The following is an 11,656-nucleotide window of genomic DNA, read 5'->3' as shown; positions in this document are numbered from 1 at the left end:
TTGGTTCACGTCTCCAGAGAGCTCCCTTGTCTTCTTTTCCCCACCCCCCACTACAATCTGCATGGGCACACAAACAGGTCGCCAGCTCACCAGGCCCAAGACCTTGGAGCTCCACTTCAAACGAATAAGAAGACGAGGAGCCTGGATTGATACCCCGCCTGGAAGGAGCCTCACAAACTCATTTCCCTTCCTCTCCCTACAACAGACACCTTGAGAGGCAGGCTGGGCTGAGAGAGTTCAGAGAGAACTGTGATTGGCCCAAGGACACCCAGTGGCTTCATGTGGAAGAGTCAGGAATCGAACCCGGTTCTTCAGATAAGAGCCCACTTCCAGGTGAGCACCAAAGCCTGGCAACCAGGCGTCTCCCTCACCTTCTGGAGGGTCCTTCCAGTGACAAATATCAGAACCAGCTGGAAGCAGCAGATACATTCAGCTACGGAAACACAGACTGCGACCTCCTCCCCTCCCCTGCCAATGATGAAGTTCCTGTCCAGTCTTTCACCTGAGCCTGGAATTCAGCAGGTGTGCACCACTTCCGCAGCTGTATTATGTCGCCTCTCCAGCAGCAGCAAGGTGTAATGGGCTTCAGAGTTCCCAGGAAAGTGGGGGATGTGTCTTTCCTCGGACTCAGAAACTCTGGGGGCCCCTCCCCCACTCCTTCAAATTACCTGCATTTACTGCCCAGAAAGAAATGGCACCTGGAGGCAGTTCTGACAGGCCTCGCTGCCAAGCCCAGGAAAAAGCTGCCTCTTCTTGGTGGAACCACCTCCACGTGTTCTCTGGGACCTGCACGAATAGGCACCCAGTCACACCCATCATGCCCAGGGGCCAGGCAGGGCGGAGGCCTCCTCCGGCCGAGAGAAGAGCCCAGGTCCCCCTGCCCTGGTGGGTCTCACCCTGCAGAGGCGCCCAGGCCAGGCCACCATCACATCCAGCCACCATCACATCCAGCCTGGAGGTCGGCGCTCTGGTCCAAAGCTGCGGACTCGCCATTTAGATGTCGGCGCCTTTCACCCGGCTGTCCCCGCTGTCTTTCCTGGTGCGACATGTGCCAGCAGTGGCGCCCCCCGCCCCGCCCCGCCCCGCCCCGCAGAGGCCTCTGGGGTTGACATGCCGCAGTCCGGACATGGCCACACGGCCCCCCCCCCCCCCCCGCGGCCAGGAGAGGCAAGCGGCATCCGCTACCAGAGCAACCCTCCGGGGCGACGGGACCCCGGCTGGCCTCGGCCTTCTCAAGGCGCCCAGGAGCCGCGCCGGGCAGGTCGCTTCCCGGGGCCCTCGGGGCAGGAGGAAGCCCCCACCCCACCTCCGGCCAGGGCAGAACAGAGCAGGGGGCAGGCCCTGCCTCCGCCGGCCCTTATAGGCGCGAGGCCGGCAGGACAAGGTCCCTGCCCCGCGGAGCTTGCGCGCGGCGGCCCGATGGATCTGCGCCTGCGGAATGCGGCCTTTTGGGCCAGCCTGCCTCGACGGCGCGGCCCTGTCTCGGGGCCGACCGGCGAGCGCTCGCCTGAAGGTAGGGCACCTGGGGTACCGGCGGGGCCTGTGCGGAGTGCGAGAAGCCCCTGGGGCCGAGGCGGCTCTCCCAGCCCTCTGGGCGGCCCCGACCCAGCCCCCCGGCCCGTGGTCGACGAGCTTCTCTGCCGTCCCCTCCGCAGAGGCCGAGACCCAGCCGCACCTGTGGAGGTGGGTGGATCCCAACCGGGTCTGTCCCATCGCCGGACGCCCGGGCCCCGCCGCCTGCCGTCGGGAGGAAGCGCTCTCGTCGCTCGGCCGAGGAGCCCAGGTACGCAGCATCGCCCCGCGGCTCTGCCTGGGCGCGGGGAGGGGGCTGGCTGGGCCGGGGCGAGTCCGGGGCCTCGGCGGCTGCCGCCCGCCTCCCACCGGCTACTCTCCCGTCTGAACAGGTGCCGCCGGCGGAGGAGACGACCTGCCTGGCGGGAACCCCCCGGCCGTTGGGCCGCAGACGAAGGGGCCTGGTCCGTTGGCGGGGCCGGAGGCAGAAGAGGGCGGCGGGCGGCTGGCCTCCCCCGCCGCTCCACTACAGCCTCCTCATCAGCCTGGCCCTGAGCCGCGGCGCACACGGCAGCCTGGCCGTGCGGCAGATCTACCAGTTCGTGCGGTGGGTGCCCCGAGGGCGCAGGAGCACCACAGAGGCCAAACCCCGGCCGCCTGCCTGCCTGCCCGCCCCGCCCCCCTCGGGCTCGGGCTCCAGCAAGGCCGGTCGGCCGGCCGGCCAGGTGCCCCTGCAGGAGGGCGGGGTGGTGGAGGTGGTGGAGAGGCCGGTGATGGTCTGCCTTGGCTCCCTCCCTGGCAGGCACCACTTCCCGTTCTTCCGCACGGCTCCGGGGGGCTGGAAGAACACCGTCCGCCACAACCTGTGCTTCAGCAGCAGCTTCCAGAAGACCGCAGAGTTTGTGTGCCTGGAAGGGAACCGCAAGTCCCGCCTGTGGCAGCTGACCCCCGAGGGGCGCCACAAGCTCCGGGCAGAGCTGCAGGCCCTGTCGGAGGCCCAGGTGGGGCTGCTGCGTCAGAGCACGGACCGGCCAGGTGGGCAGCGGGGACAGCGACCAGGCAGGCTGGCTGCTGGGCAAGGGGATGAGGCAGGATGGGGGGGTTCGGGGTGGGGCCACACCCCCACCCGCCCCTAGGGTATGGCCACACCTCCCCAACCCCCGCCCCTGGCCTAGCACTTATAAAAGCAGCTCTCCGAGGCGGGGACGGCAGACACCCCTGCCCGGCCCTCCCCTGCCCCCCACCAGCTGGGCTCCCAGCTGGGCAGAGGCATAGAGGGAAAATGGAGCCCAGTGCAAAATCTGAGCCCCCCCCCCCGTGATGCTGGAATCCACCCCCAAACAGCATCACTTTCAATGGTGTTTAAACTAGAGAGTCCAAATTCTCCTTTTAAGTCCACCTTAAAGGGAGAATCTGGGGTTCCTAGTTAAACAACATTGAAAGTGATGCTGTTTTGGGGTGGATTATCCCCCACCCTGAAACAGCATCACTTTCAATGCATGTAATGGCTAAGCAGGCATTCTAATCTGGAGTGAACCGGGTTTGATTCCCCTGCTCTGTCATTGAGCTGTGGAGGCTTATCTGGGGAATTCATAGATTAGCCTGTGCACTCCCACTGACCCAGCTGGGTGACCTCAAGGTCACAGCTCTCTGAGCTCTCCAGCCCCACCCACCCTCACAGGGTAGTATGCTGTTTTGAGGGAGGAAGGGCAAGAGATTGCAAACTCCTTGGAGTCCTTTACAGGAGAGAAAAGGGGAGATATAAATCCAAACTCTTTTTCTAGATCCTGGTGTTTTCCGAGGGATCCACAATTCACCCTAATCAGCCTTCGTCAGCATGGCCAATTGGCCATGCTGGTAGGGGCTGATGGGAATTGTAGTCTCCTGAACATCTGGAGAGCCGCAGGTTCCCTACCCCCTGTTCTAAACTGAGGACCTCAGATTCTCCCTTTAAATTCATGCCAAAGGGGTGGATTTAAAAGGAGAATCTGGGGAAATTTGGGGGGTGCCTGCTGTCAGGGGTGCAATTGTTAAGCTAGTAGCACCAAACTTCTCAGGGTACTCTGAGAGATTCTCCTAATGATATTACTGGTTTAGTGTGAGCCAGGGTGTCCAAAGTTATGGACCCTCAAAGGTGTAGCCCCCATCTTCTATTAGGTCCCATTGGAAACAATGGAGGACGGGGACCCTTCTTTGAGAGTCCATAACTTTGGACCCCCTGAACCAAACCTCACCAAACCCAGGTAGTATCATCAGGAGAGTTCCCCAAACAATCCCTGAAAGTTTGGTGCTGCTAGCTAGCCCAAACAATGCGCCCCCTGCAGGTCAAAAACCGAAAAAACACTTAAAAATTTAAAACCCTCAAACGGAGGGGCGGAGCTTCGGACATGAATGGGGGGGTTGAACCTGAGAAACCCCCCCTTACCTACGTCCTTGGGACCAGGAGGTCAGCTGGGTCTGGGGGGGTCTTGACAGTCAGGGGACGAGTGGTGTGGAATTGTTGGCAAGCTACTCTGGGTTCTTCCTTTGCACAGGAACAAATTTGCCCCCAAAGTGGCACATTCTCTCCCCACCTTCTGTTTGTACCCTGAGACCTGGGCCAGACTGAGTGTGTGTGGCTGGTCCATGCCCATCCCATCCCAGTCCATCCCGTGTCCATGGCAGAGTAGGGATTGGCACCTGTGCCACACACACTCTAGTCTGGCGCTCACGCCACAAAAGTGGCCCCTGACTTGCCTGAAAAGGGGGGCTGGGGCGTCTCTTGATCACAACCCTCCTTTGTTTGTCTCCTCACCCCCAGAACTGGTGAAGTCTCTCTTTGGGCTTTGACCCAGCCTGTGAACGTGTGGAGAATACCACCTTTGCCTGGCTGCACTGATGTCCTCACCAGCGATGACAGGAAGGAGGGTCTCTGCTGCACGGAGCTGCCGAGCCCGCCCCGGCTTCCTCCAGAAGGGCAGAGGGTTGTTTCCCAAGTGAGAATGTTTGTGCCCACAAGGCCCCCATATGGCTGCTGCCTTTCTGCCCATGCAGTCCTCTGGTCTTCTATGGTAGGAGGAGGAATGGCAGGGCAGAGGGCAGGCGGTTTCTGCCATTTGTGGTCCCTGCAGGGAGGCAGGGAATGGGGGTGGGGTGGCCTTGTTTTATTTGGGGGTACTTTGAAGTAAAAATGTGCAGTGACCAGTTTGTGTGAGTCCTTTTTTCTTGGGATGTGCAGGGAACAAACCCAGGCCGGCAGCAGCAGAGATCATTGGAACGCCAGCCCCTGTGTCCTTCTTTGCACTTCAGTGCAGTTCCCTTGACCCAGACGGGCTCAGCCTCAGCAGCAAGGAGCAGGGTGTGCACAGCTCGTCTTGTGCATCTGAGGACCCAGGGCTCCTCTTGGCTCCTTCTAGTGGCCCCCACTTTTCAAATTATTTTTCTTAATGTGAAGCTACAAGCAGTTTGTGTGTCACAACCCCAGACTTGCCCCAAGACAGGAATCAGTACTTTAAAAGTAGAATTCTAGTTTTATTAATGGCAGGCATAGGAAAATGTGATAACTTTTTTGTCTGAACTGGTCAGACCCTTACAAGCAACAGATATATGTTCCCAGCAGAAATACATCAGACCCTCCCCCCTGACCCCCCTCCCCCACTACTCAGGCAGGACACACAATTCCCACAGGAGAGGGAGCTAGAAAGAGGAGGAAAGAAGGCAGAGGCCATTCACCCAGACACACGCATTCCAAAAACAGATACTATTCTTTACTTGATCACTCTCTTTCTCAGGCGGAAAGCATGAGAAGGACCTCAATAACAAGAAAGATGGCAGGAGCTGAGCTGACTTGGCGAGGGTCATGATCTTCCCCTCCTGTCTTGTCCAGTGAGAGCAAAGAGACGACAGGAATGCCCCTTAGAACCAAAGGGAGATGCTAGAAGGCCCGTTGGACACACTGGGAGCCAGGAATGCCAGGGCCCTTGCATGGGTGCCATTGAAACACACTGGAGGAAGGGAAAGGTGGGATGAAAACAAGGACTGGTTGGCGCTGTGGTGGGAAAATGAGCCCGGAGGCTGGAATCAGTCCCAGGCACACTGAGGCGCTGCTGGGGGAGGAGGTGCATGATGCAGCGGTGTATTGCAGAGGGGCCCATTATGCGGCCTTCAGCCATGCCCACTTGCTCGCTGCCCGCGGGCGTTCCCGGCATTTGCGTTCATACACGCACAGGCAAAGCTCACGGGCTGTCAGCTGTCCGCATTTCCTCCCATCCCGCCCGCCCGCCCGCCCGGGGCCCGAAATCCGCCTTCTGTGCTCTCCTGCCTGTTCCCCGTTCTGTGCTGCTGCGAGACGCAGGAGAGGCGGGGCGGGAGGCGGAGCTCTCAGCTCAGGGCAAAGCGCGGATTCGAACCCAGCTCCCCAGGCCTGCAGTAGCGCCCGGCGCTGGCAGAGGGCGGGGCTCCGTTCCTCGCAGGGCCGTGGAGCTGCTGCGCCCGGCCCTCCTCTGCCTGCCGGGCGAGGGGCGGGGAGCAGGCAGGTGACGTCCCAGCAGTAGGCCCCGCCCCCGGGTCTCTGCGGGCGCCCAAGATGGCGGGCGGCGACGGCGCGGGGCCCGGCGGGGTTCCCATGGCGACGGAGCCCTTCCGCTGCCCGCTCTGCCGCCGCACCGCTTTCTCCGGCCGCCGCGGCCACCTCTACAGCGCCGGACACCAGCGCAGGCTCCGGGCCCTGCTGGCCCGCCTGCGGGAGAAGGTGCGGGCGGGGAGCCTCCCCGGGTGGGGGGGGGGACCGGGACGGGGGCGGCCGCGGGCCTCGGCAACGTGTGTGCCTTTGCCCCGCAGGTGGAGGCGGCCCGCAGGACGGTGAGGCGAGCCGTGGTGGCCCCCTACGACCCCCCGGAGCACGACCGGCCCTTCTGGTGCCCCTGCTGCGCCCGCGAGGTGAGGCGGCACCTGAGCCACGGGGCGGTGGCGGCGCTGCACGGCGGCCTGCTGGAGCACCTGGCCAGGTGAGCCCCGGGGGCGGGGGGAGCCGCGAAGACCCCGGAGGAGGCGGCGGCGGCGGCGGCGGCGGCGGGGGGTGCAGGCAGAGCCGGCCCGCAAAAAGCGCCCGAGTCTCAGCAGCCCCGCGGGGGGCCCCGGCTTTGCCATGGCCGCCGCCCCCTTGGGCCGGGAGGGGCCCCCAGCAGCAGGCTTCACGCGGGGGTAATGGACCCCTGCCTGCCCTTAAGCAGGACACCGGCCGGGCTCACTCACCTGAGCCGTTTAGTGCAGGGATGTTTGCTTGACCAGCAACAGATGTGGCGGAGAGGCAGCAGCTGATGCCCATGGATACCACCTCAGGCTGGCCTTCCTCTGGGGGACCCTGACCTGAGGGCTGGGCTCCTTCCGCCACACCTGGGCAAGGTGACAGCAGAGACCACTGAATCCGAAAGGGGCCAACTGAGGACCCCACAAGGGCCCTGGGCTGCTGAGACCGGGTTAATGCCTCCTGCCTGTGGCTCACCAACGTGGTCAAGCCACTGCTGAGATCTGTGACACCTTTTTTTGTACCTCACCTTCTCTCCCCGTGGGGACCCAAATTAGACATGTGAAGCTGCCTGATACCGAATCAGACCATTGGTCCATCCAGGTCACATGGCCAGTGGCTTCCCAGGTCTCAGGCAGTGCCCACACCATGCTGACCCTGGTTATTCCTCCTCCTGGGCAGACTCAGCCATGACGCCCAGTCCCTCGTGAGGCCTGTTGTTCGTGGTCATGCCTGCCTTGGCTCATTGTGATACAAGCCTTTTTGGTGGTGGGCAGCACAGCGACGAGGCGAGCCTCCAGGGCCGGCGCAGTCTGCACAAAGTGTTCTGGCCAGGTCAGTTGTGCTGGAAGGGTGTGCAGCTAAAGCAGTTGGTCTTCTTTTTAAAGCCCTGAACATAGAAAAGCAGTCCATACGTTCTGGTGGGAGAACAAAGCAGACCCCAGCCTGAAGTCCCAGTTCCTGATTTCCTCCGAGGATTACGAGCTGTGAGTCGACCCTCTGTCAGCAGAGTGATGTTGCTGTGGGGCAGGGGAATATAGGGCCTATCTTGCCTCTTCCGCTCGTCCCTCCCCCTGCTCACCCGCCCCTTGTTCAAAGAGCAGTAGCGTTGCTGCCCTGCATGGTCTACGGTAGAGACCACAGAACGCCTGCGTCTTCTTAGTTCCACAATCACGTGCTCTGGCTTTCATTCCAGCTTCAAGGCTTCCCTCACCAAAGCTCTGGATACTTATGAAGCAGGCAAGGATGAAGTCATTCAGCAGGTGTGTGGGATGGCACTGGGGTGAGCGGGAGTCTGAGTGGCTCTTTTATCTCACAATTTGACCGTGTCCCCTACCCACTCTGGTTACAGATGGCAGCTCATATCCGAAAGGTGGAAGAGAGCCGACAAGAAACGGTGCAGGCTTCCTTAGAGGTTTGTGTGCCCAGGATGCCAGAGGGCAGTATCCACCATCGTATTCACAATTCTCCTTGCAGCTTCCCCTCCCCAATTGTCTTTCTGTTTCTTAGTGGGCAAGTGCTGTAACCTTGTCCTTTGGCTCGAGGGGGTAAAACATGGGCCCAGCTCCAGGCACCTTGAGGGATCTCCCCATGACACTTGGTTTGCCGCCTGTAGCCTTCTGGCACCTGCCTGTTTGGGAAATCTCCCACCTTACAGAGAAGACCACCCCCAGTGAAAGTGGGCCCCTTTCAGCAGTGCTCTGTGGCTCTTGGATGCCTCACAGTGCCATTACTGGTATGGACTGAATCTCTCTTCCCTCTGTGGAAGCCCTTTGCTCTGTTCACCAGCACCAGAACTTCCCAGCTAGGTCACTTTCCTCCTGGCACTGTCCAGATGCATGAGGTTGTGAAGAGGGTGGATGGAGTGTGTGGGTATGTGCTCCTGCAGAGAACTGGGGTCCCTGCTACCTTTTTTATGTGAGGGGCTGTACTTGGTGTACTTTTTCTTTGTTGGGATTTGGTGAAATCCCTTCCTGCTTAGTAGGTCAAGGGTCTCTAGCAAGCACACTTTACTCTTGTCTCCTGGAACAAGCATTTGTTTTTCCTGAATCAAACTCAGCCACAGACGGAGACAGAGCTGTTCAAAGAAGTTGCTGTTGTCAAGACCAGTGCAGGGACCCAAAGGTAAGAGGCTCACCAGTTAGCTGTGGGGTTGGCTTCCAAACCTTGATTCAGGAGTAGTTTGTGCTCCTTTCTGGACAAGTCCTTGCTGGCCCAGGTGCACCTGCAGCCTGGCTCCAGCCCGAGTTAAGAGATTCTCCTGTGTTCCAGCGATTTCTCATTCGCCGGTGAAGACAGTGCACAGCCAGGCCCGAGTGGAAGTGCAACCTCTGCTAAAGAACAGCTTGGATCTCCCTGTAGTACCATACTTGAGCTCGACTGGCAGGAAGCAGGGCAGTCCTTAACGTTTATTGGTCACCAGGTAAGTAGGACCAGAATCCAGTGGATCTGTTAAATCTTGTGCCTTTGTATTGTTTTGCTAACATTTCTGACTCTTTGCTTTTTTAAACCACAGGGAACCCAAGGGAAGGGTAATGTGCACACAGGTATGTCTGAAGACTTGCTTGCTTTTCTTACTGCCTGAAACATGTTTGAGCATATTTTAAATCTAGGGGTGCTGATAGGCTGTTGTACATCCAAGAGGCACTAGTGAGCTTTTTTCTGCCCTGTACCATTCAATCGCGGCTCAGTGTGAACAGGCTGGAACTGAATATTTCCTCAAACACAAAAACCGTGGTGTGTGTGTTGTGCTGCTAAATCTGGAACAGTAAACGTAATTGCACAAATGTGGCTAGCAGTCCAATTGACTGAATACTTTCACACATTTACTAATCCTCTAATATTTACAAATTGTACAATAGAGCGCAACATGAGCTTCATTCAAATTCCAAAATCAGCAATTCTCTGAGACTGGTAACATTCCAAAAACCAGGTCTATAAATAAATGTATACAACCTGAATTGTTCCTCTAACTGCAGCGAGGAGTCTCTAATATAGAAAATCAACAAGCTGGCCAGTTTCCAATATCGTCACTGGCTTTGAATAAATCTTCAAAGGCTGATAGTATCTTCAATGGGACTCAGATGTCCTCTCAGTAAACTACTTTTCATCATTCTGGAGGGATAGCACTTCTCTCATTCAGTCTTTTTTGGTCTCTCTTGCAATGTACTACAAGACATACCAAAAAAAGACTGAGGAAAAGGTTACCTGTCCTGAATTATGAAAGGAGTTTGCTGAAATTTGAGCATAAAAGAACAGCTCAGGAGGTTGCACTTCAAAGGGAACAGAATGATAGTTTATGGCATGTATCACCTTGTTTTTAGTACATTGCCTTTAGTACTTATGTAACCCGCTTTCTGCGTTATAACATATTGTGCCTTAAGCAGTTTGTTTACACTGTTAAGTTCTGCAATTTTAGTCCTATTGCATTGTTTTCTGCCATCTGATTGAATTGTTTTCTATATTTTTAACCTGACTTGAGGCCCAGTGAAAAGCAAGCTATCAGTGAAGTAAGACAAGCATATTTCCCTATTCATCCTTAGGAGCCAAACCTCCTTGGTTGCTGGAAGAGGAGATCAGCCAGGGGCAAATTGGACCTTCATATGAAGAATTTCTCAAGGAAAGTAAGTGGTTCTTTAATTGGGAGGGAATGCTGGATTTCTGGCTAAAGCCTGAAGAGCATCTCCTTTCTTTCCCTTCCTAAAGAAGAGAAAGAGAAGCTGAAGAAGCTCCCACCTGGTCGGGTTGGGGCCAAATTTGACCACACTTCCCAGACAGGAGAAGGTTGGCTTCCTTCCTTTGGGCGGGTGTGGAACCACGGCAGGAGGTGGCAGTCAAGGTAAAGTTCTAGACACTAATGATGAGTGAAGACGCTTTTGCAGAGGGCTTGAAGTGATGGCTGTCTCGCTTTTGCATGCAGCTGTTGAAAGAGCCTGCCCAGGTTCTTCAAGAAGAAGCCATGCCTGACTGGCCTCCTCTCTTTTTTGGAGAGAGTCACTACCTTGCTGAAGCAGAAGAATGCTGTGGATATAGTTTATCTTTCTTACTTACATGATATTGCTTTAACAGCCAACTGGTCAAAAGCAGCATCGCACTAATACAATCCCCAAAAGAAATAAATCCCTTTTCTTTTTAATTACTACCCATAAAAATCCTATTGTCTGAATCAGATGATAGAAACTCAGCTGAACTTTACAAAGAACAAAGTGTATAAAATAAAAGCTGCCTAAAACATTTCTGCCTAAAAACCTCCATAAAGGAGAGCCCACCGCCTCCTGGGAAAGCCTGTTCTGTTGAAGAACAGCTCTTCCTCATGTTCAGCTGAACACCCTTTTGATTTAATTTTAAGCCAAGGCTAGATGGTTATTTGACAGCCATGCCGATTCCGTGAACTGGCAGATCATGAGAGGGAGGGCGGGATGAGTTAGTGCTTAGTTCTCTTACAAGACCAGGGTAATGCTGAATTGCCACTTTGAAGGGGCTTTCCTCCAGACTGTTTTTGGTCATGGATCCTGGAGGGTTTATTTTGCCTTCCTCTGGGCACAGAGTGGGAGTCACAAGGAGAATGAAGGGGTGGTAGCTGTGAATTTCCTGCATTGGACTAGATGACCCTTGGGGTTCTTTCCATATCTAAGCGTCATTAATTTTTACCCAACTGTTCTTCCCAAAAGCAGTTGTTCCTGTTTCATCTGCACAGTGTTCCTGTGAAGTAGGTTTAGCTGAGAATAACACAACTGACCCTTGAATATTTGGCTAGAGTGTCTCAGTGGTTGTCGTACTGTATTCCAGTTACCAGTGTGAAGGATTTTTAATTGAGTTTGGACAGTGGCCTGGTAATTAGTTTTCTCTGTAACTCTTTGTCTAGACATCAGTTCAAAGCTGAAGCAGGACAGAAGAAACCAAAAAGGAGAAAGAGCCAAGTGCCAGAGTGCTTATAAAGTGGAGCCTGTAATAATCCTCCCTTTGGATTCTAACCTCTAGACAGAGCACAGCCTCTGAGGAAGAGCATGCTTGTCCTTTGTTGTATTAGATGTTCCTGTAAATCCTGTGCTTTTCAAAACAATAAACTGCAAGTATAATAAACACAAAGTTCCTTTTCTGATGGAGATGTCTAAGCTGCTCTTTCTAGCATCACATTTA

At 56.2% G+C, this 11,656-nt stretch overlaps 2 protein-coding genes across 5 annotated transcripts; both read left to right on the top strand.

The window, feature by feature from the left end:
* The first annotated feature begins 545 nt into the window (after positions 1-545).
* On the top strand, positions 546-4,692 carry FOXR1 (forkhead box R1). 4 transcript variants are annotated; one of them, XM_048513245.1, is made up of 5 exons: positions 546-1,513; positions 1,656-1,783; positions 1,905-2,119; positions 2,315-2,547; positions 4,313-4,473. In XM_048513245.1, exons 1-5 carry the CDS (start codon positions 1,111-1,113, stop codon positions 4,339-4,341), a joined length of 1,008 nt encoding a protein of 335 aa, XP_048369202.1. In that variant the 5' UTR covers positions 546-1,110; the 3' UTR covers positions 4,342-4,473. The 4 variants fall into 4 exon arrangements, with proteins under 4 accessions (XP_048369202.1, XP_048369203.1, XP_048369199.1 ...); XM_048513246.1 differs by having other exon boundaries at positions 2,315-2,513; positions 4,313-4,430; XM_048513242.1 differs by having other exon boundaries at positions 546-1,783; positions 4,313-4,692.
* A 1,345-nt stretch (positions 4,693-6,037) lies between these two features.
* On the top strand, positions 6,038-11,599 carry CENATAC (centrosomal AT-AC splicing factor). The gene is made up of 11 exons (XM_048513249.1): positions 6,038-6,241; positions 6,331-6,497; positions 7,405-7,503; positions 7,713-7,779; positions 7,869-7,931; positions 8,577-8,641; positions 8,789-8,939; positions 9,033-9,063; positions 10,060-10,140; positions 10,223-10,355; positions 11,382-11,599. The coding sequence occupies exons 1-11, from the start codon at positions 6,077-6,079 to the stop codon at positions 11,452-11,454; spliced, it is 1,095 nt and encodes a 364-aa protein (XP_048369206.1). The 5' UTR covers positions 6,038-6,076; the 3' UTR covers positions 11,455-11,599.
* Positions 11,600-11,656: the final 57 nt, after the last annotated feature.

Source organism: Sphaerodactylus townsendi, linkage group LG12 (assembly GCF_021028975.2).
Source record: "Sphaerodactylus townsendi isolate TG3544 linkage group LG12, MPM_Stown_v2.3, whole genome shotgun sequence".
Classification (NCBI taxonomy): Eukaryota; Metazoa; Chordata; class Lepidosauria; order Squamata; family Sphaerodactylidae; genus Sphaerodactylus; species Sphaerodactylus townsendi.
The sequence above is the reverse complement of the archived record's forward strand: the minus strand, read 5'-3'. Positions and strand labels throughout refer to the sequence as shown.